This window comes from Neofelis nebulosa, chromosome 11, assembly GCF_028018385.1.
Source record: "Neofelis nebulosa isolate mNeoNeb1 chromosome 11, mNeoNeb1.pri, whole genome shotgun sequence".
Taxonomy (NCBI): domain Eukaryota; kingdom Metazoa; phylum Chordata; class Mammalia; order Carnivora; family Felidae; genus Neofelis; species Neofelis nebulosa.
The window spans coordinates 39850289-39875884 of record NC_080792.1 but is presented as its reverse complement, the minus strand read 5'-3'; the positions used below and the strand labels follow the sequence as shown (position 1 = coordinate 39875884).

Sequence of the window (25596 nt, the reverse complement as noted above, 5' to 3'; positions counted from 1 at the left end):
TGGGAATTCGGTATTCATAAGCTTATATTTTTTTTCAGAAAGAGATCTCACATTCTATAACATTTAGGGCCCACCAAAACAGGATCCACCCATGGTGAGATTAATTAATCTCAGCTGTGTCTTACTGTAGCCACATGCCGCTGTTTGGATCCTGCTTCAGTTCAATGATAGGGCTTTTCAAGTCACAGAAATAAAACTTGAAGGTGATTTAAATGAAGGGTTATTTTTAGTCAGATATAACTAGGTTCTGTGAGAAGAGAAGGAAGGACAAGAAGGTAGGATATACACATCTAGTAGGGATAACAGACTGATCATCTTAAAGTGTCAAATAATGGAGTGAGGGTACTCGTAGAGTAAGTAAGCTGGAAAGAGAGGTGTCAGCTGTGAGAGAGTAGATTCTTAAAACTGAAACCAGGAGGTGACTCTGTTATTGGAAATGAGAAGATGTAGGGGTAAAATTGTATGAGAAGGTGGTTGATATGATATGGAATAAAAGACTGTTGGGAATACGGAGGTCTAAAAATTGAGAATCCAAGTTCTTACACATAGTGAACACAGACAAACTTGGGTTTTGATTGCCTCTGAAGAGAAAGAGAGAGAGAGAGAGAGAGAGAGAGAGAGAGAGAGAGAGAGAGAGAGAACAGAAATGGGAAGAGTAATTTATTTGTGAAATTTTAATTTCTTACAAATAGGTCTAAAGTAGGCTAAAACATTGGTAGTTAATTTTGAATGGTGCATACAGCTTTTTGTCTTTCAATAGCTGAAAAAGTAAAAGCAAAATAGTTTAAGAATATTCATTGGAAAGCATGCTGTTAAATGCTGAAAAAAATCATATTCTATACTCCTGCAAAGTAACTCAAATTAATAGGCTGGTAAGATACAGCTAAGCGAGTATGAAAGACACAGTACCCTGTGGATTCATTCTAAGTATTCCAGGCTATTTAACAACTTCAATAATATTCTAATTGCTATCTCCACAAATAAATCACTACCCTGTTAACTCTTGATAAACACATTCTATAAAATATACCAGTAAATCTTTATGGTGTTCAATAGCTTTTTTGCTCATTTCCCTCGATTATCAACCCCATCTTTGGATCAGTGCAGTTACAATGGCACTGTCTTGCTTGAGGAACAGTAGAGCATTAGGAGTAGATATTCTGAATATTTTACAGAGCTTGGATGTAAGAAAATAGCTATACAGAAATTCATACCACACAGTTAACTTCAAGCAAACTAAATACAAATTAATCAATTTCAAATCATCTTAAGTTCATTTTCTTTGATTTACGTTGCTGAAGCCTGCCTATCACATGAATAAGTAATCAAGTGAAGTTGTTTGCTCAAGTCAAATGTCCCATTTGTAAAAGGTTTTTTACATTTCTAAAGGATGCTGGCTCATTTGAAAGACAAAATTACTAATTACACACTGTACTACAAGGTAAACAATTATGCATCATTATCACCAAAAGCTCTTGCAAATATTTGTATGCACAGAGTCATGAACAAAGTCTGTTAACAAATATGGCATCTACCTTTCAGTGTTGCCATTTTTAAAATGAACCATATACGAGCAATAGATCATATATTGAATTAATTATGTAACTTATTCAAATAGTGTAACAGTTGGAAATGACATCAAATAGTGAGATGGTATTCTAAAGGAATCTTAGAATATATGTATCAGTCCAAATTTGGAAATTTTTGATGACAATATTCAAAAGATGTATGAGTGTCAGTGATTTGCTTTAAAAGTTTTTATTAATTATTTTTAGACTTAAGGAAAAAAGAAGCTGGGATTAAGGGAAAGTGATTTGGGTAATGGAAGAATAAAAAAGAAAAAAATTAAAAGACTAAGAACAGAGCTCTTTGGAGAAAGCAGTGGGTATACCCAAATACAGATGGAGAATTAAATAAAGTAATACACTTTTGACATATTTTCTAAGTTGTAAATGTAATGTCCATAGTCTGCTGTAACATGCCAGATACAGGAATCAAGACTTACCAATGAAGGTAAAGAGGCATTATTTCTGAGAAAGAATACAAATTTTGGATTCAGACAGACCTACATTCAAATCCTGATTGTCCTTAATGTAATTGGGGGGTGGTGCTTTCATACACTATTTACTTATATGTAAAATTTGCTTAATAATACCTGCCATTAAGGTTGTTATCAAGATTAAGCTTAAATAAATTGAGAATAATATATACATTGTACTTATATATGTTGAGCAATATATACAAGTGATTTAATAAATAGTTTTTTGCTAATTAAAAAGTATGTAACAGCATGGATCTTCATTACAGTGACATCTGGTTTAATGAAATGGAAGACAATGAGAAAAAAGAGACAAAAAAGGTAAATAACCATTAATATTGCTTTGGAGCAAAATAAGATATCACAAATGACATTAGAATTAAACATACAGCAAGGAGATTAGGAGCACAGAGATACTGAAGCAAAGCAAGAAATAAGGATAACAAATTTTTATATTCAGCTTTCATTAGTTCATTATGTGATTTATTTAACACCTACTGAGAAAAACACAGACAAGTACACAGACACATACAAGCACAGACAATGCCTAAAGCCAGGAGCTTAGCTAAGAGGAAACACAAATAAACAAACCAACAGTAACTGTACATAGTGTGACAAGTCCTAGGAGAAAAGTATATGCAATCAGTGAGGGTTAGTTAAATGAATACTTATGAGAACTGACTGCATACCAAGTGCTACCCTAGGTGACTGGGATATAAAGATGAATTAAAACTAAACTCACGATTTATATTCTCGTGAAGGAAAAAAGACACACACACACACACACACACACACACACACACACATCTCTGTGCGATCATCAGGATCATAAGTACAATAATAAACAGAAGTACTTAATACCACCATATTTTGGGGATAGGGGAAGTTACTAAGAGGGAAAGCATCTGGGAAGAGTTAATGTCTGAGCTATTGTATGAATGATCACTTCATCATGTTTTTTTTTTTTTAAAGCCAGAAAAAAGAGGAGGAGGAAGAGAAGGAAAAGGAAGAGAATTTCAATCAGAGGAATACCAGAGACAAAGATTAAAGTTTAAAATAATATGAGTTTGGATATATTAGTATTTCACTAAGCTACAACATTGAGATCACACAAAGGAGTGGTGCAAGATGAGTCTGAAGTTGTACAGGTAACAGGTTAAAGTGTCTAATCCATCAGTCTGGGAGACAAGACTTTATCCTATAGTTGGTAGAGAGACTCAAACTTTTTTAAGATGCTGAAAAGAAATAACATTTCATCCTTTGTAGATAATTTGCACCAGTAATGCTGTGAGGGTGAGGCCTCAGAGTACCTTGGAGTAAGGTAGACTAATTGGAAGCCCATTTTAATATTCCAATTAAGGGGCAATTAGCACATGATTTAGGTCATTGGTAATTAAAACAGGCAGAAAGGAAAGATCATTTAAAAGACAGACTTGGGGCACCTGGGTGGCTCAGTCAGTCAAGGGTCCGACTTCGGCTCAGGTCATGATCTCGTGTTCATGGGTTCAAGCCCTGCATAGGGTTCTGTGCTGACAGCTCAGAGCCTGGAGCTTGCTTCCAATTCTGTGTCTGCCCTTCTCCTGCTCACACTGTGTGTGTGTCTCTCTCTCAAAAATAAATAAATATTAAAAAATAATTAAAAGAAAGACTTAAAGAAGTTGGCAGGATGCTGGCTATAAGCAGATAGAGAGGCATATAGGATGATGCCTGAAGTAAGTAACTTGGTGGATAACGGTGTCAAGATGTGATATTGCAGGAGAGAGGAGGTATCCAAAACAATTCTATCAGGAGAAATAAAAGACGTGGATAGAGATTAAGAAGTGAAGAAAAATATGACATATGTTAAAATAATGAGAGTAGATACAATTTCTGGAATTGAGAGCAGACCAAGGATGTACAAGGGCTGCAGTTAGGACTCTGAGCTCATCTATGAGAGACAAGCAGAGATAAATGAGCTGCTGTCGAATTCCTAGAGAGAACAGCTTCATAGAGTTAAAGGCAGAACCAAGAGAGTGACATGCTGAATCTCAAAAAGAGATAGCATCAGAGAGGGCATTAGACACAAATGCTTGGTTCACATAGGGGGGAAAAAGATATTGCAATAACATGAAAAAAACACTCCGTGAATTTAGAAAGGGAGATGTTCATTGTTGTAGTTGTCTTTAAATTAAGTAAGAAAATTTTGGTAGCATTGGAGTTTCAAAAGCCAGACTGCTGTGTGTCAAAAAGTGATTAACAGTCAAGCAAATACTGTTAATAATCTAGCAAATATTGCTAACTACGTGAAAATTTTAATGAGAATGTAAGGGAACTACTGTGTGATTGCCAAAGATAAAACTAGAATGAAGACAAGGCCTTCACTTTAGGCTGGAAGAGGGTTAATGGTGAATATAGCCTGAAGGAAGAAAGTAATGAACAAAGATGTCAGAAATAGAAGCTATAAGGATAAACTATGTCCTGTACAGGGCAAAAGGTATTAAGATCAAGAGCACCGATGGACGTGCTAGCCTTAAAGAGGAAGTACCATTTGCCACTTAAATTTAAGGAGGCAGGAGAGCTGTTTGCAGATACTAGCACTGTAGAATACATTTGACAAAATGCATCATATCTTCAACTGTTCCTTCCAATATGGGTAACCTATAGTATAAAGAAGATTAACGTTTTCTGAGTTTATCTTCTTGGGATTTATCATGATGCCTGAATCTAAGGATTCACGTTCAAAAGACTGTTATCTGCCATTGTCTTTTTGAATATTGCTTTCCCATTCTCTATTTCTCATTCTATTCTCCGTAATACTTAATATTTATTCCATATTTTTGTCTCTTTTGCTCTCTGTACTGCATTCCGGGTTCCTCTTCATGTTTCCAAGGGCACTGATTCTTTTTTTCCCCCAGCTGCATTTGGTATTTAATTAATACAATATTTAATCAAAATGAATCCACTTTTAAGCTTTACAAGTTTTGGTGAATTCATTTTCAAACCTCCCTGAACTGTTTTGATAATGTTCTATTAGTTTGTTTTGTTCCCTTTAATCATTTTAAACTTACTTAGGCAGATTTAATCTAATACTATCATTTGAAATTATTGTGGGTGTAAATATACTGCTGATTATTTCTGCTCTCATTCATGTTCTATTTTCCCTTATTGTTTCATATTTTGTGAGGTCATCTTCATTTAATGTTTATTTATTGAGAGAGAGAGAGAGAGAGAGAGAGAGAGAGAGAATGTGTGCGAGTGGGTGAGGGGCAGAGAGAGAGAATCCCAAGCAGGCTCAACGCTGTCAGCGTGAAGCGAGAGGCAGGGATCAATCTCACAAACTCAAGGGATCATGACTTGAGCGGAAAACAAGAGTGGGATGTTTAACCGACTGAGCCACCCAGGCACCCCTGTCAGATTTAAAAGCTTTATTTGAGAAAATCTTGTGTGGCCTCTGCCTGTTTATTTCTCTAGAGAATATTTATCAAGGTAAGATCACTTTTTAAAATGATAATTTCTTGGTTGGGGCCTTACAAGATCACCTAGATGGTATAAATGAAAACATCAAACAAGTGTCAAAAATAGCCACACCATTCTCTTGTTTCCTACCCAGGTTCCAGGCTTAGACAGACACACTTTCTTATCTCTGCCTTTGCTTGTGGGTATATGTTTTCTGCTCTGCCCATTCAAATGGTCTTACTTTGCCCAGTTCCCTTACTTGCACAGATCCATGGCCCATGGCCTATTATTTGAAGGCACTAAAATTTAACCACCCTGTTTGCCAAGATCAGCAAAGTCATTTTTCAATTCATATTTTTAGAGAAGCCAAATATCAACTAAAAATTTAACTTACAGGTTTTCCATTATTATTATTATTATTATTATTATATTATTATTATTATTACTATTATTATTATTTTGCATTGCCCTCTGAGGATTTCCTTTACTTTTTCATCAGCACAATGCGGCATTTAAAGGATGTATATCCTATTTATGCTCCATTTATAAGTGTCTTACAGTCTTTATTATCAATGTTGCAGGAAAAGTAAACTCTGATTACTTTTTTATCTACATACTCTTTTTTAGACATAGTATCCTGTCCTTTTGTTTAACTTTATGACTCAAAATTTATGTCCTCCTCATTTCTGTGCTATAGATCTATCTAATTTTTACTTCTCATTTCTATTTGAAGAGCTGATAAGAATCTGAAATTTAATATGGCCCGAAGACACATAATTATATCTTCTCCAAAATCCCCCTCAGACTTTCCGCAAGCCCTTGTTACCTCAGCAAGTAGCCTGACGATTTTCCCCCCTCACATTTTATATTCCATCTGTCAAAAGATCCCATTGGTACTTCCTCTAAAATATATCTGAATTCAGCTATTACCATTTTTATTGAAAAAAAACCCTTGATCTATATCATCATTATAATTTTTCTGAGTGACCAAAAGAGCCGGCATCCTTCTATATGCACCAAAGTCCGTCCTTCAGTAAGCTGCCCACAGATCTAAAATAAGATGTAAGATGCTTTAAATGCATTAGATGTTTCACCCACATTCCTTTATCACAACCCACTTACAGGCTTGCAGTATCTGGGCCCTGTCTGCCTTGCAACATTCGTCTCCTTGAATTACTCTGCCCACATACAATTTTCCAGAAACAGTGGCCTCCATTCTGTTTCCAGAACACACGAAATTTTTATCCATCATAGGACTTTTGTGTGTTCCATTACTTCTATTTGGCAACTTCTTTCCTGGAACAGCTCAAGGCTGGCAAAGCTTCTTCATTAAAGTCTCAATTCAAGAGACAGCAGTGTCCTTGGAGGTCATTGCTAAAGCAGAGGTCCCAATTCTTCACTGGCCCGGTCACTCTAGCACATTATCCATTTTTTTTCTTCCTCCCAAGAGTATCGGTGACTGAATTTTTGAAAATTTATCAAATATTTAGTATCTATGTAGCAGAATGTAAGTTTAAATGATATCCCCAGCATTTAAACAGTATTTCATATAAAGCAGGTGTTCAGGACACTCAAACACACACACATGGACAAACACATGCACACACTTGCAAACATACATTTGATTTTTAGGTCTACATTTTCTTTAAGTACAAATATTGATTATAAAGGCAGTCATAAGCATATGGTTATATTATTAGTCTACTAGTCATAAACAAGAGACTATAAAATCACTGCATAAAGTAAAAATAAAGATACACGACGCTATTTCTGTTAACCATTAAATAATAAAAACAATTGACCTTTATATTATTGTCTGTATCTCTTATAATGTATCGTGTATAACCCACAGAAATGGAGCCAAATGATGTTTGACAAAGAAGCAAAGGCAATACAGTGGGGCAAAGATCATATTTTCAACAAATGGTGTTGGAACAACAGGACATCCACAGACAAAAAAAATAAAGCTAAACAGGGACCTTACCTCTTTCATAAAAATTAACTCAAAATGGATCATAGACCTAAATGTAAAATGCAAACTATAAAATCCCTGAAGATAACATAGGATAAAACTTAGGTGAGGTTGGATATGGCAATAGTTTGTTAGACACAATACCAAAGCACAACCCATGGAAAAATTAATTGATAAGCTGGACTTTGTTAAAATTAAAACCTTTGGCTCTGTGAAAGCCAAGGTCAAAAAATCGAGAAGGCACAAACTGGGAGAAACTATTTATAAATGACACATCTAATGAAGACCTGTTGTACAAAGCATATGAAATACTCTGAAAAGTCAACAGAGGGAAAAAAAAATCCAATTTAAAAATGGGTCAAAGACCTTAATGGACACCTCATCAAAGAAGATGAGTATATGAACAATATCAAATAAGTATATGAAAAGATTCTTCAAATCATATGCCATTAAAGGAAATGCAAATCAAAACAACAAGAAGATATCACTACACACCTATTAGAATGGTCAAATGTAGAACACTGACAACACCAAATGCTGGTGAGGATGTGAATCAACAGGAACTCTCATTCATTGCTACTGGGATTGCAAAATAATACAGCCCCTATGGAAGGCAGTTTGGCAGTTTCCTACAAAACTAAACATATTCTTATCATATGATCCAGCAATTGTTTGTTGGTATTTACCCAAAGGAGTTGAAGACTTTTGCCCATGCAAAAACCTACACGCAAATATTTATAGTGGCTTTATTTATAACTGCCAAAACTTGGAAGCAACCAAGATGCTCTTCAGTAGGTGAATGCTTAAACTGTGGTATACCCAGATACAGAATATTATTTGGTGCTATAAAAAATGAGCCATGAATGACATAAAGGAACTTTAAATGGATATTAGTTAGTGAAAGAATCCAATTGAAAAGGCTACATACTATATGATTACAACTATATGACATTCTGAAAAAAAGGCAAAACTATGAAGACAATAAAAAACTAGTGGCTGTCACAGTTTGGATGGGAGGAATGGAAGAATGAGTAGACAGAGCATAGAGGACCTCAGGACAATGAAAATACTCTGTATAATACCATTATTACTGCATTACTAGGGTATTACTGCATAATACCCTAGAATCTACAACACCAAGAGTTAACACTGATGTAAATTACGGACTTTGGGTAATATGTTCTGTCAGTGTAGGCTCATCAATTGTACTAAATATACCACTGTGGTGAAGGATGTTGATCATGGGGGAGGCCGTGCATGTACAGGGACCAGGGGTATATGAGAAATATCTATATATTCTCCTCAATTTTCCTGTGACCCTATCTGCTCTTAAAAAAATAAAACCTTAATTAAAAATCTATCATTTTGCACAACTTAAATATATATACATTATATTTCTCAGTTATACTTCAATAAATCTGGAAAAGTTTTAAAAATAAGTAAGATAAATTTTAATAAATGTCAAACATATTTGGTACTTTCTTCATTTTTGTTGAATTTAGATTTCGTTTTCTAATTAATGGGAAAGCAGTTTTTGTTAGTTGATAAGAGTTTACAGAGGCCATTAATATTTCTTGATTCTCCCCTATCAGATACGGAGGAAACTCTACCTTATACTGATAGAAAACTTGGTGTTATAATTTATCCCACAAAATTTCTACCTCATAAAAATTCTAATTTTCAAGCAGTAAATGGAGTAGACGTAGAAAAATTTCCTTGCCAATTTAAAGCACTTCTACATTTAACATGGAACTTCCATCTCCATGAACATCTTCCCTCAATTTCAGACCCATCCGTCAGAGTGATATCTAGACACGTACACTTGAATCATGCCATACGCAATTCCAAACCAAACATATCAACATCTTCCCTCCAACCTTTCTGTTTTTCCTCCGTATATTTCCCAAGTTACTGTCTGGTACCACCATCAAACCAGTTATTCAAAGCTTAACCCATTCAATTACCACCAAAGTGATATCTTTAAAAGAGAATCTGACCATACAGCTTCTTTGGTGCATTTCCATGGTCTTCACCAGAGTCGAAACTTAGTTCCCTACCCTCAGTGTTTGTCCCTACCTGCCTGCCACATAAAAATGTGTGTTCATGTGCACACACACACACGCACACACATGCACACAGAGACAGACACACAAGTCAGATCAAGCACTTGCTCTAAGCTCTAGCCACAAAGTCAAAGTGCAATTCAGCACAATCTTACCTGTACCCTAAGACAACTGCATTTTAATGTTAAGGCTGCTATTTGGGATTGTTATTACTGGAGTAATATGTCAAGCATATTTGAACATTTATTAAACATCAGTTAAATTGAAATCACATTAAATTTCAAAAAAAAAAAATAAGAGAAGGTAAAAAAATCCTGAATCTGAATACAGAAAATCAAGTTTCAAATGCCAGTGGTATTAAGCTGTGAGAACTTCAAAAAGGCACTTTGCCTTTCTGAATCCCAAGTTCTTTATTTCTTCCTTGGAAGCACACAAGAATTCTCTAGAAAAAGCAGAATTCAATAGAGGATATATAAATATTCCACCTCATTAGTGATCAAAGAAATGGGAGTTTGAAACAACATTGAGGATGTATTTTTTCACTTATCAAGTTGGAAAAAACACAGCGCTCAATGTTAGCACAAGTACATCACAGAACAAGCTTATGTACTGCTCAGCTTCAATAAATGACATAGTCTTTCTGGAAAGTAGGTTTAGAAAGGTATTAGAAATTTATTTTTTTAAAGGTATTAGGAATTTAAAAGCATTATAGCTAATCTACTTCCAGAAATCTACTTGGAATTTTAAAAAGCTTAGATATCTGAAAAATAATTGCCACAATGTTTATGTCATGAAAATAAAAACAACCTAAAAGTAAATATTAGAGTAATTATGAAAAAATCATGACACACCCATATAATAGAGTTTTTTACAGATATCCAAAGCTCCATTTTACCAAAACTTCCAGTGCTTTCAAAATGAAAGAATCTTGTATGATCTTTTTGCACTATTGTTATAATGTGTATTTTTTGTAGAAAAGAAAATACAAAAAGGTGCAAAAACAGATTGAAAACCTAAAATCATTTCAGTAAATAGAGAAAATAACTACTAATATATTACTGAGTTTTTTCATCCATAATGACACTAATTGTATGTCCTTTTATTCCCAACATAATATAATAGAATTCTTGTTACATTGTTATACAAACCTCAAATACATTATTTGAATATCTGTAAAAATTATTTGAATATCATGGTTTGGTAAATGAAAAAAGTCTTGGGCATATACAAGGGCAAAATTGAAAAAAAGAATCCCTCTCATAAATATAAGGTTGCAAATGGTTAACTCAATTTTATCCTAGGACTCAAAGATTTTCCACAAATAGTTTCCAGAAGAAAGTGGAAAACACACAATAAAAATAGCCAAGAGCACAAGGGAAAAAGATAGCAAAAGCATGAGTTAGGAGAATAAGATGCAAAAATAAATGACAAAGACTACAGATATTTAAATTATTAGATTTAGATAAAATAATAACTAACTATTCACACTATGTTGAAACAGCAAAAGATAAGCTGTAAATATCTATATCAAACAGGGAATTATAAAATTACTTAGAAGATTTGGAAGTAAAACAAACTGTGGGGAAACAGGTTCTACTTACATAAATGGGTTAGAAAGCTTAGGGCCGACAGCCGCCACCGGGCAAAAGCGCCTGAGGTTAGGTAGCAAGATATTGTAATGGATCACGAATAACTTATTATATCACTTGTTATATCATGGAAATTACTTTCCATCTGATGCCAATATACTATTTTATTTGGATCAAAAACTCCACTTGTCCCCCCCAGACCCTTTGCTTCTTACACACACAAGTTAATGATTACTATCTGATTGTTTTCTTCACTTTTGCCAAGTGTGTAAGATCTTGTTTTCTTCACGTTCACCACGTGGGGAATACCTTGTGAGCTCAATAAAGTCAAACCCTTTATTTGGGTTTGACTTATGAAACCCCTGTTCAGGCCCTTGTCTCCTCCCATTACATTAGCCTCTCTCGTATTCAATTTTGTGTCCGCTCTCTTACTGGACAAGACAGAACTCCAGACTCATAGTTTGTGACAGCAAATAAAGTTTCGAAATGAATAATTATTTTTGCATCTATCTATCTACCTACCTACCTATCTACCTTGCTAGCTAGCTACCTACCTACCTATCGACTATTAAGAGTGAGAGATTCACCAGTGAAACACGAATGTAAGAAATGTTTGCCATATATGAACTGATATTATCTCCTCATATATTATCTCTGTCCTTTTTTTATCTTCTCATCTTTTGGAACATCACTTAAACATGTGGTAGACCTGACTCTTACCTGACTATCTCTTAATTTCTTTGATTTCACTAATCTTTCGCTAATTCTTTGTTGACTAATCTGCTGTTAAAATCATCATTTATTTTTTTAATTTCAAGTGAAAATCTGAAAGAAAATTTAAGTAATTAAGTGATATCTAAAATATTAACTGGACAAGCACAATGTATACACTGGAAATCCTTTACAATAACCAAGGCTACATTTCCACTACATGTGATAGACTGTATCACTATTCTCAATTATGTACTGTCTCTCTTTTTAAGAGGATTAGACTTCCCACCCTGTTGACATCAGGCTTGGCCATATGACTTGCTTTGTTCAATGGAGTGTGAGCAAAAGAAACACTTATCATCTTCCTGTGGAAACTGTAAGGGTCATCAAGTGATCTCACTAATGAATCTGTGCTTACCAGGGCAATGTGCCCTAGCAGGATCTGATTCTTCACCCTGAATCTAAGAAGTAGAAATAACAAGAAACGCAGACACAGCTAAGTTGCAATGCAAGTGAGAAATAAACCTTTCTACTTGTATACCACTAAGATGAGATGGACGCTTGTTGGCAAGATAATCTCATAAATGCTAACTCTCACACTTCCTTTCTTCCAGAGGGGTCTTCTCATTAGCTTCAGAATTTTTATTTTTTCTCCTATGGCTCTCTTAATAAAATGTAGTAACATTAACAAGTACAATTTTAAGTAATCTTTTGGAAAACAATGTTCCTTTTGCTGTCTTTTAAAAATTCTTTTCAACACATAGATAAATCTTATAGTTTCATTCTAGCATTTCCAAAGATAAAACGATCACTAAGAAATTTTAACAACTTCCTATACAATCATCAAATATCATCATTACCCCTTTCCCTTCTTTGTTCCTTCTTTCCCTTCAATGATTAACTTTGGATAGCACAGTATGTCATGTACCATGCTTGATGATGCAGATTCAGTGATGAAGAGAATACAGACATGGCCTATGTCTGCCCTCACAGATCACGTTTTTTGAGGGAGATGAACAAGAGTCAAATATGTGCACATAAAAATTGCAAATATGGCAAGAGATCTGAAGGAGAAAAGTATGTGTGCCATATATACACATAATATATGAATTGGATTTAACTTGGATTTCATTGATTTAACAATCAATGAAAAAGCTTCTCAGAACTCACTCCAAAACTGTCTTAAGGATAAAGAGTAATTTGCTGGGTAAAAGGAACGGGAAAAATACTATAGGAAAAGGAAATAGCACACAAATGCCATATGGGCTGGCAAACACGTGGCAAATAGGAGAAGATGAAGCAAGGCTATAGTATTTGAACCAAATGTGATATGAGACAACAGAGGCAGGTATGTCTGCCTATTCAGGGACCTTGTCGGAGATGTTAAGGAGGGGATTTTCCCTTCATTCCTGTTAAAATTAATGCAGGTGTGGAGAGGAACTGATCATACTTATGTCAAAAAAGACAAAAAAAAACAAAAAACAGAAAAAAGAATGAACCCACCACAGTGTAGATAATGGATTAGAAAGGAAGCATAATGACTGCAGGTAAACTAGCTTTGGAAGTCACTATAAGCTCTTGCTAGACATGATGATAGCTTGTTCCAGGGTGCTGATCGAGCAGTGTAACAGATAAAAAGATATTTAGTGTGTGAAACATTTCTTCTTAATATGTTGAATATGAGGGTTGAAATAGAAACAGAAAGCAAGAAAACCTGTAGGTTTCTGAGCTAAGGAAACTAGTAGTTGCTGGGAAGAATTGAGGGTTGACTGAAGGATAGCAGGAGCTTGATTAAACATACTGTACGTTTAAAGTGTCTTTGAGTGTAAGAGGACATGTCAAAAGGAGATGATATGAGTGAGCAAAAACTCCTCGTAAGATCATTTTTTCACTACTTGATATCTCTAAAGGGATTCAGACTGCTTTAAAGAGCAACATTTAGAATAGAAATAAACAACATTTAAGCTGATGATAAACACAAACACCACCAAACCACCCCAGAGATGTATCCATGTAAAATGAGGAGATACATTATATTTAACATATTTAATATATTATATCAAAATAAAAATTATATTTGCAAAATTACCTGCCATTGATAAGACCTGCCATGGTTTCAATATCAATTCCAAGCTTTCTGTTTTCTTCTGCCGAATGAGTATATGCAATTGAAATATCTGAAAGGTCTTTTGCAACATTAGAAAGCTCAATATCCCATGTTTGTTTCTTTAAGATAAGAATAAGAGAATCATTTATACATGTTATGTATCTCAAAAAGAAAAAAAATGTGTAATAATGTCATCACTTTTAGTTGCAGGAGTTAATATTTAGGAACAGAGAACAGAGCTCTAGGGGGAAGTAGAAAAAGGTCAACTTACTGTTGCATAATAATTATTGAATGCTTCCAGATATTCCTTTTCATAACCTTTTCTCTTCCAGGCTAGTTGATCATAATTTTTTTTCAAATTGTCTAGCTAAGAAAAAATATACAGAAAAAAATGAATTATGAAGCTTCCTCCATTTTTTTGTAAATTAAGAAATATATTTCAAATTGTGTCGGTACCATCACTTAATAAATATTGATTAAATAGTATAAAATAACACCATAAGTGGTTGCCATTTATAAAAATTGATACAAGATTCTGAATATAATGTAGCAAATCAATTTAACAGTGCTCAAATAATTAACCATGAAAAACAGATTATATTTTAGTTATAAGTTGATAAATATTAGAAAATTCAAATCATAATTCATCACATTAACAACTTAAAGGAAAAAAAAAACAACATAAATATGGTCAATACTCCAGACAATAGCCGTGATAAATTCACTATCTAGTTTTGAAAAATTTTAAACTAGTACAAGGAAAAACTACACAAATATAAAGAACAACAATGCTTATTTAAGAGTTTCAATCAAGACCCACGTGAAAAGAAGCCATGCAAAGGTTTAATAGAATATATTATGAGTTATCTTAAAATTATAGTTGCATCAACTTGCCAATATACTAAAAATCATTGAATTATACAATTTTAGAAAACATATTTAAGAGGCAACAGATCTAAACATTAATGACAAAGGAAATAATTCAACAGGACATTGTTTCCCAAACCATTTCAGAACACTTTTTTATTTTATTCATACTAAACACCATACTATTTGTACTAGTATGCATTTAATAATTTTCTTAAGGCAATTCACATGTTTATTTAAATAATTTTTTCAAAAAGAAAACTGTTATTATAAGTTACAAATCCAGTATTATATGCCATAAAGGAAAGCAACTTTGAAAACAAAAACAATTTAGGAAACAAACAATATAAAAATAAAAGTAGTATTAAATGTATTCAATTTACCAAAATAATACTAAATATATTTCTCTTAGAATTATGATCAGTAATTAAAGAAATATTTGGATTGATGTTATAACTTTAAGATGAGAATTTCAATGAATTATGATTTACCTGTATATTTAATAAATTTCCCAAGTAACTGGACAGTGTATTTCTAACCAGTACACTGATAGTGTAGATAAATTTCCCAGTACACTGGACAGTGTATTTCTAACCCAAATAAAAATGGTTTTTTTTTTAATAATTTCTAGTTTCAAGAATTCCTTTGAAATATCTTCCAGAATTGTTCTTCAGAAACTGTCCAATTACTAAGTGATGTACAAGCTTTCTTATTCACTCATTACTACCATGGTTTGGGAAGTAATTCTGAAGAAGACTATTAGTCAAGCTTTTTAGATAGTGCAATATATTTTGAATGTATTCCTCAGATAAAGTTGTAGCCAAATCACTCAATGAAACACATCCTCCTTGACATGATTAAAAGGTATACTCTGTGGCTTCAGTTTTGCTGGATTTATTTTCTTCAATGTGGAACACCTATTAGATTTGCATTTTAGTTTTTTGGCATTTTAGGTTTTTGAGTGAAATTAAAAATATCCTTTGTAAAATATCCTAATTTTTAATGGAGCTTTATCATAAAAGTCATCTAGAAGCCCAAGGTTTTTACTGAGGAACACCTGAACCTCTTTTTCTAAATAGGGAACGAGTTTTTTTAAAAAGCACATATTAAATAATGGTTGATCATCCATTTACAAATCTGACAGCACATAGTATTTGGTGGTGAAGCACTTCTCTTAAAATGCCTACATCGTTTTGCAATGGCTTCCCTATGAATATAACAGTGGGTAGATTTGCCTGTCTTGGCAATTGTTTGAATATGTGTAATGAATTATTTTCTTTTATCTGGCTATGGCATTAGCATCAGATGTGCTTAATCAAAAGCATGGATTCCAGGACTTACTGCTGTTTCTCAAGAAGTGTCAATAAGTTTAAATTTTCTTTATTTGTACACATTAGCAAAGAATTCCCAGTGTAAATGAATTCATCCCTTTGCAGTGAATTATAACAACTTTTATACTAGATAATAATTACTTCTTTATATATTTGGTTATCTTCTCTAAGAGATGGACTGTTGTTTGACAAGGGCATTTAATGAATCATTTTGTTAGCTATATCCCTGAATCTCCCTGTCACCATTTCTTTGGTAACAGGCTTGATAAATGTCTTGCTAACTGCTTCAGCAGATCTGGACTGTGAAGTTAATTGTAATGCTAAAAACATAATTGTAGAGTCTCAGCGTTTTCATTCTGTGTCAGTCTGCACACACACTGGAGTATCCTTCTATTTTAAAATTTTGATGGGCTTTATAAAATACTTTTTGCGCTTCAACATGACAACTGTGGATTGTTTAATAATTGTGCCCATTGTGACTAATCTTAGAACACATAATAAAGATTTGTTTTCTTCACTTGTTCATAAAATCCAGAATTCTAATAAAATGCAAGTTCATGCCACACTAATCTTTCTTTGCTGCCTGTACTTTTGCAACATTAGTAAGGGATTTTTAGGAAATACTTTTATTTGGTCTTCACATCTATCTAAAGACATGTAACTGTGTCTTCACTAGTGTTCTTCACTAGCGTCTTTATGTCTACACGTAAATATCTTTATTTGTAACCATTTTTCTAGGACTGAGTCTACATAAGTACAAAAATCATAAACAGACCCCAAACCAGTTTCCAATGTACTTTCCAGATCAGACGTGGTAGCTCTGATACCTAAAATTATACACATTTCATATACCAAACAATTGTAAATCTTTAGAAGTAGATTCTCCCATGTGTTTTCCAATAAAAAGAATAAAAAATAAACATGAGAATTCAGTGCCTTAATAATCTGTACTGCCATGTGACTGACAGGTGTTTGTTGAAAGGCTTAGGAAATGGAGTTATAAAACATTCATGAATACACCTTAAGTACTATACGTATAATTCTTAAAATCTGCAATGTTTAAGAAGTACGATTACTTTAGCCCTGCCCTAAGCAATAAAACCCAGGCAATCACACATATTGTTGTGTGCTAATTGCTTTCCTAATACAAACGATAATAAACATAACTTCGAAAATGTTCATCATTGGAATATCTAAAATCATGTAGGATGTCATGAATAGTAATCTTTGCAAGCAAAAAAAAAAAAAAAAAGAGGAAATCTGAATGGCTGAATGGCTAAAAAAAGAAATGAAATGAATTTACTTCACTACCAGGAAGGAAAATGAAAATTAATCCAACACTTCTTTACCCAACAATTAAGTTGGTATAATTTTAAAATACCTACAGTGTTGAGTAAAGTGAGAAATCAGACATCTGTATTGCTCATATACTCATACATATGTACAAATATACAAACAAAACTTTTTGGAACATATTTCAGTAATATCTGTCTTGAAAAATACAGTTAGTTCTGACACAACAATCCAACTTTTGAGATTCTATCACATACAAAGAACCAGGACATAAAAACAACAGATATAAAGTTATTAATTTTAATATTGTTAGTAGTGGTTAATAACTGTATTCATTCTGAATTTATTCAAAAGACAAGTAATTGACTAAGTTATCTGACGTGAATAAAGTGTAATTAATGGCTCAGTGAACCTCCTTTGCAACTTCCTTCTAAAGTGTTTTCTTGTGCATCAGAGCCCAGGAAAGAAAAAGAACAGAAAGGAAGCCAGGGAGGCAGGCAGGAAGGAAGGCAGGCAGTTTCTATTTTTATTTGTGAAAGTGTTCAGGATGCACATTAGTTTCAACCAATAGGAGATAACAGGCATATTATGGAAAGTAGAACTGAGGTAAAAGGCATCTTCCTGATTATTGGTTGCTTTTGTTTTGTTTGTTTTGTTTTGTTTTCTCTCTATTGGCAAATAAGGCCATAGAGATATACACATAGAGATGTGTATAGCTGAATGTTGTAGAGTTGAGTGTCTGTCTACCAGCTGTGGGTACCGAGGCCCTGTGGCAGCGGAAGCAGTGGCTACAGCTCCCATATCCCCAGCCTTCTGATCCAAGGAGCAGGCATACGCCCAACACAGGTCCAGAGGCAGCCTCAGATGTCATAGTGCCTATACTACTGGTCAACTGGGGAAACACTCCTGGAAGCCCAGCCTACAGTTCTCTCTCTCTGCCAGTTTTGCAAACTTGTTGAAATCTCTAAACCCCTTTCTGCCTAAAACAGAGGGATTTCTGTTTTCTGCACTGTACTCTGACTGATAGGATGGCAATTTACAGTGGGAAAGATCTGTACCACTAAAAAAGTACATTAGGCTTATATCTAATAACCTTGAGCAATGACAACGTATTTATAAGTAAAAGAGTAACTTTACTAAATGCGTACATAGAGAAGACCCTTTTGTGATTAAAAATAAAATAGCAAATCATACATATATACAATCATATCCTTATAGAAGCACAGAAAAATATGTGCAAGGTAACACACTGTGTTGGTAACATAGGGTATTTCATGTGACATCAGGAAATACAATGGGGAGAAAATAGGTGTTAATATAAATAGCTAAATCTTTGTGTCTTTTTATTTGTACCATTAGCCTCAGTGAACACGTTACTTAATAACACTAAGGAGAAATTTAACCTCAGAAAGACAGCACTTAGTCTACACCATTTCACTGTTTTATAAATTAAGTGAGTCATTAATAGAATGGAAATTACTGAGGATAGTTGTGAATAAAAATAATGAAAACACTGAGGTGGGAAAACATAGTTTGATAACTCCATCACTGAAAAGAGGATATATACAACATTTTAAGTAATTAGTTTGTAATATAAGAAATTCATAATTCATAATGTTTTAGACATATACATATTGAATGAAAGATTACATTTTAATATAAAATATCAATAAATATTTTAAATATTAAAATCATATTAAGAATAAAATGTTTTTCTTTTTTTTAATTTTTTTTAATGTTTGTTTATTTTTGAGAGAGAGAGACAGAGTGTGAGCGGGGGAGGCACAGAGAGAGAGGGAGACACAGAATCCAAAGCAGGCTCCAGGCTCTGATCTGTCAGCACAGAACCCAACACAAGGCTCTAACCCACGAACCACAAGATCATGACCTGAGCTGAAGTCAGATGCTTAACCAACTGAGCCACCCAGGCACCCCATAAAATGTTTTTCTAAATGAATATGACATCCTTTATATATATTCCTTTTAATCAATGCATTAACCCCTAAATCCCTCTTTTGCAGATTGTTAGGATATTAAATTAACACACATCTCGTTGTTCAAGTGAGAAGACTGAAGCTCAGAAGGGTGTAATGTGCAGGTCACAACTGGAATATGGAGAGGAAATCTGAGTCTGATTCTGACTCTGTGTGACAATCTCTAAAACAACATTCTAAATAAAGTGCTTTAAAAGTTCTCAATCTTATCAATCATGAGAGAAAAGAAAATTTAAAACCACAGTGGGATATATCTTCCTAAAGAATTGTAATTAAAGGGGCGCCTGGGTGGCTCAGTCGGTTAAGCGTCCGACTTCAGCTCAGGTCACGATCTCGCGGTCCGCGAGTTCGAGCCCCGCGTCGGGCTCTGGGCTGACGGCTCAGAGCCTGGAGCCTGCTTCCGATTCTGTGTCTCCCTCTCTCTCGGCCCCTCCCCCGTTCATGCTGTGTCTCTCTCTGTCTCAAAAATAAATAAACGTTAAAAAAAAAAATTAAAAAAAAAAAAAGAATTGTAATTAAAAATAAATAAAAGACAATATTAGATGATGGTGTTAATCTGAGGCCGGAACGCTCATACATGATGGTCTGAGAGAAAAATGTATATCATAGCTATCTTGGAAAAATATTTTGGCATTATCTACTAAAACTGAAAATATGGGTTTTTTGGCCTAGCAATTTCCAACATAAATTAATACATAATTCCAAAGCAGTTTTCAACTGCCTTAGTCTAAAAAATGAGAAGGATTGAATGTCATAAACTGGAATAGGGAAGACTGCAGGTTTATAGAGAGAGTGGATATCTTAGGTTCTGTTTTGGAATAGGTCAGCTTGAGATACCAACTAGGCATCTAAGTGGAGCCTGAGTTGGCAGATACGGTGTTCTCAGATGTTCGTGCAATTTAGGGAAATATAGAGAAACCAGTGAAGAAAAACTGAAAAAAATCTTCCAGAAGAGTAAGAAGAAATAAGAGCAGTGTGTGTTAGAAGCCAAGAAAAAAATTTTCCAGAGATAAGGGTATAATCAACTTGGTTAAGTGCTACATATAATGAAAATAAGGACAAAGAAAAAGTGATTAGATTTAGCAACATGGAAATCAATGTTGACCTAAATCAGAGATATTTTGGTTGAATGGTGAGGGCAAAAAAGAAAACTGGAATGTGCTTAAGAAAGGATGGAAGGTACTACAACCAAATAAGATTTATTACAATAACTTAAGGTTCAACATTAGGAAACCCATCAATATAAATCACTATTGTTATAGATACAAGAGAAAATATTTCAGGAGCATCTCCCTAGATGCAAAAATGACTACAGACAAAATTCAACACCCATTACCAATTTAAAAAAATACTCAATAAATTGAAAGTGATATTTTCTTAACTAGATAAATGAAATGCACACTGAATCCTAAAGTCAGACTCTTATTTAAGGGAAAAAACTAACACCAATCCCATCAAGAGAAGAACAGAGCAAATATGCCAGTGATCTCTACTACCATTTAACATTGTACTTTGATGTATTACCCAAAGTAATCAGATAAGAGAAACAACTAAAAGACATAAAAACAGTGAAGTACTAATAATACCTCCATTTGCAATTGAAACAATAGCACGTTTGGAAAATCCAAAATAAACAATATAAAACTATAATAAATAGTTTTATAGTTATTTATGAGCACGTGGTGGCTCCAATTAAGTGTGTGACTCTGATTTAGGCTCAGGTCATGATCTCATGGTTCGTGGGATCAAGCCCCACATCAGGCTCTGCACCAACAGTGTGCAATCTGCTTGAGATTCTCTCTAACCACACTGCCCCCACCCCTTTAATGTAATTAAAATCATACAGTTATATATCATGCTTTTTTACACACCATGAATATTTACCATTTCAAAGTCCCGAAACTTTGAGTATTTTTATAACCAGAAATACACTACACCAACTCAATCGGAAGAAAAAAAAATGTAATCCTGTCTTTCTTAGCAACAAAAATTTCCTAAAAGACGAAAATAACAGGCTTCTACATAACAATATTGGCAACATTACAATTAAAATATTGCATTCCAAAAAAAATAAAATACTACATTCCCTTAATGTTCAATTAAAAAATTAGGCATAAAGTAACAGAATACACAAAGTATAATGCTTCTAAAAGAATTCATTATCCAATGTATACCATTCAAATATTAGCAAGGAAGTACATTTCCATTGAATCACAATGCATTTCCATAATCTTGCCAAAAGAGATGCACACATTAACTGTTATCATTAAAATGCAAATATGAACACATCCGCATACACCTCTCCCTCTATAGTTCCTTCTGCACCTCTGCTGCCAGCCTAATAAGTCCTGATGTACATTTCTCAGAGACAACAATTACATGTTCAAGATGCTTCCTCCCTTCAATTATAACAACAACAACAACAACAAAAACAACAAACTTAATAAACTGGCTAATTCACTAGCTGTACATTTTATCATACATGGCACCTAAGGATATCCAAAAAGCCTAGATGTTACAAAATAATGAAACTTGGCCACAATAAACATAGATACTTGACAAAAACACACATACAGACCTATGGTTATAACCTAAAACTGTCTTCTAGATATGGAAATAGTAGCTAAAAGTCCTTCCCTTCCCTCCTCTGTCCCCTCTGCCATTTCAATGACTAAGTAGAGGACTACATCTAGCTCCAAGAGGTGGATTAACAGACACTTCCAGAACAGTCCTTCCTAAAAACTAACAAAAGGACATTTAGAAAGGGATTATTTTACTGCCTATACTTTTAGTAGACTTTGGGCATTAGGATTTGTTTATCCTTTAATACACAGCAATATTAACTAAAATGCACACACAGAACAATGGTTAGACAATCTGAACTCGTGTAAAGACTCATGGGCACAGAACCCTGCTCTCCTCACCTCCTTCCCTGCCCCCCCCCGCCGCCCCATCCCCATGCTACCCAGTAAACAGTCAGCACACTCTCTCCAAAACAACAAGTTTAACAATCCCATTCCCCAAATACAACCATTCGTATGAATTAACAGAATACTTAAAGGGTGTGGCTTTAACTCTCTATTTTGAACATGTTGTGCACTTCTAAACATCTAGAAGACTAGACCCTTTGCCCACTATATACATAGTAACATTGAAGGGACATTCTGGCCTAGAGCCCTTCCTCCCCTCTATCAACCTAGTAAAAAGTATGAGCACCTGTAATGCTTAAAGGGGATTTTAACAATTTCACTTCCTCTAGTTGTTTTTTGAGAACAGTCTTTCCTATGAATTTAAACACAAAGTGCATATGATGTATTTGTTTACTAACTACTTTTTCATACACTGGCAACCTTTTTAACATCTAGAAAGATTAGATGTTGTAAATTAGGACTCCTTTATCCTTTATATACACTATATACACAGCTAAAACAAAATGCAGATTGTCCAGGACAATGATTAATCCTGCCTAACTACAAGCATACTGGGTATAAAGTACTTTCTTCTCTTTTCTCCTGAACCCAGCAAAAATATCATAGAATGTGTACTGCTCTGAGAGGTGGTTTATGTTTAAAGTGATGTTCAAAAATTCTTTTAGATTTAAAGAAACAATATGTAATATCAATATCATTTAAAGTTTTAACAAAGTAAAAAGTAAAAAGTTTTACTTATCAGGTAAAAAGTAAAAATAGTATAAACCCAGATCTTAAATTGTGAATAGCTGCCATACAAGATCCTGTGGACAGTAACAATAACTACAGGATTAATGAATGATATGAAAGCCAAGAAATTCAACTAATGGAAAAAGTGAGCTAATTTTGGAAAATGTAAAAAGGCAGGCAAACCATTCAAGCCCTCTGAGAAAAGAAGGCATATGAATCTTGCTTTAACTTCTTATACCATTATCCAACTTTTGTTATTTTTCCATCACAATATTATTTTGTTAAAATGAGTAGTTATGTTAATATTTAAGTTTTAGAGATACTTATCATAGCTTTGATTATAATACTTAAAAACTAAAAACATCCTGGGGCGCCTGGCTCAGTCAGTTAAGCATCCGACTTTGACTTAGGTCATGATCTCACAGTTTGTGAGTTTGAGCACCACGTCGGGCTCTGTTCTGACAGCTCAGAGCCTGGAGCCTGCTTCGGATTCTGTGTTTCATTCTCTCTCTGCCCCTACCCCACTTGTGCTGTCTTTCAAAAATAAATAAATGTAAAAAAAAATATTTTTTTAATTGAAAACATCCTAAGCACCCAATAATAAAAGTCTAAGAAATTCTCAATCATTAAAGTTACATTGTAAAATAAAAGATGATTTGAATACATTTCTATATAAGGAGAAACATGTTATCAATTATTATATGCATATGATAACGTAGTTTTTAAAAATAGCACAAAGCCTGTTTATGCACAAAATATGAACAGTGACCTCATCTGGATGGTGAAGTCATAGATCAATATTTTCTTCTACTCACATTATTCTAAACTCACATATTCTAAAGTATATTCTAAACTTTGAGGTATACACATTAAGTATTTGTGCCATTCAAAAAGGGCCTTAAAATAATTTTAGATAATAGTTTGTATAATGAATCCTACCAGATTTCATGAAGGTTGTAAGGAAGAAAACAGGATACCTCACTAGCAATTTCAGCGTAGTGTGGTGGTGAAAGCCTGACTGGAAATTATCTTAAGTGGGAATGCAAGGAGAGAAATCAGAGACAGTGAATACAGAAAATCCTTTCAAGAAGGTTTGCTTCAAAGTGTAACAAGATGCAACTGTAGCTCTTGGAGAAAGATTTAAAAACAAAACATTAAGCATTCAAAACAAGGATGTAATAAGTAAAAAGGGACAAATAAGCCTAAAGAAATAAGAAGAAAATAAATCGTAACTATAAAAGCACACATTAACATTTCAGAAGTTGGAAGTGTAGAATTATTCAGTCTAAGGCCCACCCCCTATTTTTTAAAGTCCATTTTAAAAAAATTTGAAAATCGAATTTAAAAAGTGAAAAATACATGTACAATGAATTAGAAATAAGAGATAAACAAAAGTATAAGAGAGCATTCTATATCATATTATGATAATAATTTCAAAATCTTCGTCCACTTGGATTATTTCTAGGGCCATTAAAAATTATAAACTAACCTAAAGAAGACATATATAGCCTGATAAGACCAATCATGTGATGATATAAAGCAACTGTCCATGACAAATAAAATAATAATTTGAACAATTAAAAAATGTAAAAACATCAGTTATAGTTTCACTAATGTGCTTTATCAAACTTTCAAGAAAAAGTTATTTAAATCTATATTAATTCTTTCGATAGTAAGAAAGGAAGAAAGCTTCACAATTCATTTTTTAAAGCTAGCATAATCCTGATAAGAAAATCTATCAAATATGGCACAAATTAAGAACACTGGAATACAGACTAACTTATGAATATGGATGCAAAATCTTAAATAAAATACTTGCAAATCAAACTCAGCAGTAAATTAAAGGAACAATAAACCATAACCAAGCAGAGTCATCTCAAGAATTTAAAAAAGGTTTAATATTAATATAATACATCATTTCAATAGGTCAACTGAGAAACTCTTTAAAATATTCACAGATTGCTCACAAAGCAATATCTATTCCTGGAAATAATTTTTATAACCTGAGTACGTTTTTTAAATCTTTAACATGATAATGAGCATATACTGATATCAATACTTACAAAACATTAAGTACTTCTTTAAAATGAAAAATGAGATAGTCAATTTCATAGGTATTTAAAATATTGTATAAATATGCCACACAATAAAATATATACATAATAAGAGATTTGAGTCTTATGAAAAAATTAACATATACTTTTACATATATTGTCACATGTTATACATATTATTATATTGAATATTCTATAATGAAACAATGTCAAAAAATCACATTGGAGTTTGGCCCTACTACTTAACAGCTTTGTGTGCATGAGAAAGTTTACTCTGCCTCTTTAGACTGGTTTCCCATTTGTAAACTGATAGTAATAATTATTGGCTTATCTATTTTTAAGAAATAAATTGCTTAATTCAAAAGACTTTAAGGTAAAAATATGAAACAAAATGTATAATTTGCTGGATGTTTTCTGGTGTTTGTATTTATACTATACAGTATATAGACCAATAAAGTAGTAATAAGTAATAAATTTCTACTA

At 33.5% G+C, this 25596-nt stretch overlaps 1 protein-coding gene across 5 annotated transcripts in view; it reads right to left on the bottom strand.

The window, feature by feature from the left end:
• Positions 1 to 25596, bottom strand: part of CCDC178 (coiled-coil domain containing 178) — a 440607-nt gene that overhangs the window by 293585 nt on the left and 121426 nt on the right. For all 5 annotated transcript variants that reach the window (XM_058692404.1, XM_058692401.1, XM_058692402.1 and 2 more), the window contains 2 exons: positions 14187 to 14282; positions 13898 to 14034 (listed from right to left, as the gene is read on the bottom strand). In XM_058692404.1, coding sequence (XP_058548387.1) covers positions 13898 to 14034; positions 14187 to 14282 — 233 coding nt within the window. The remainder of the gene's footprint in view (positions 1 to 13897; positions 14035 to 14186; positions 14283 to 25596) is intronic.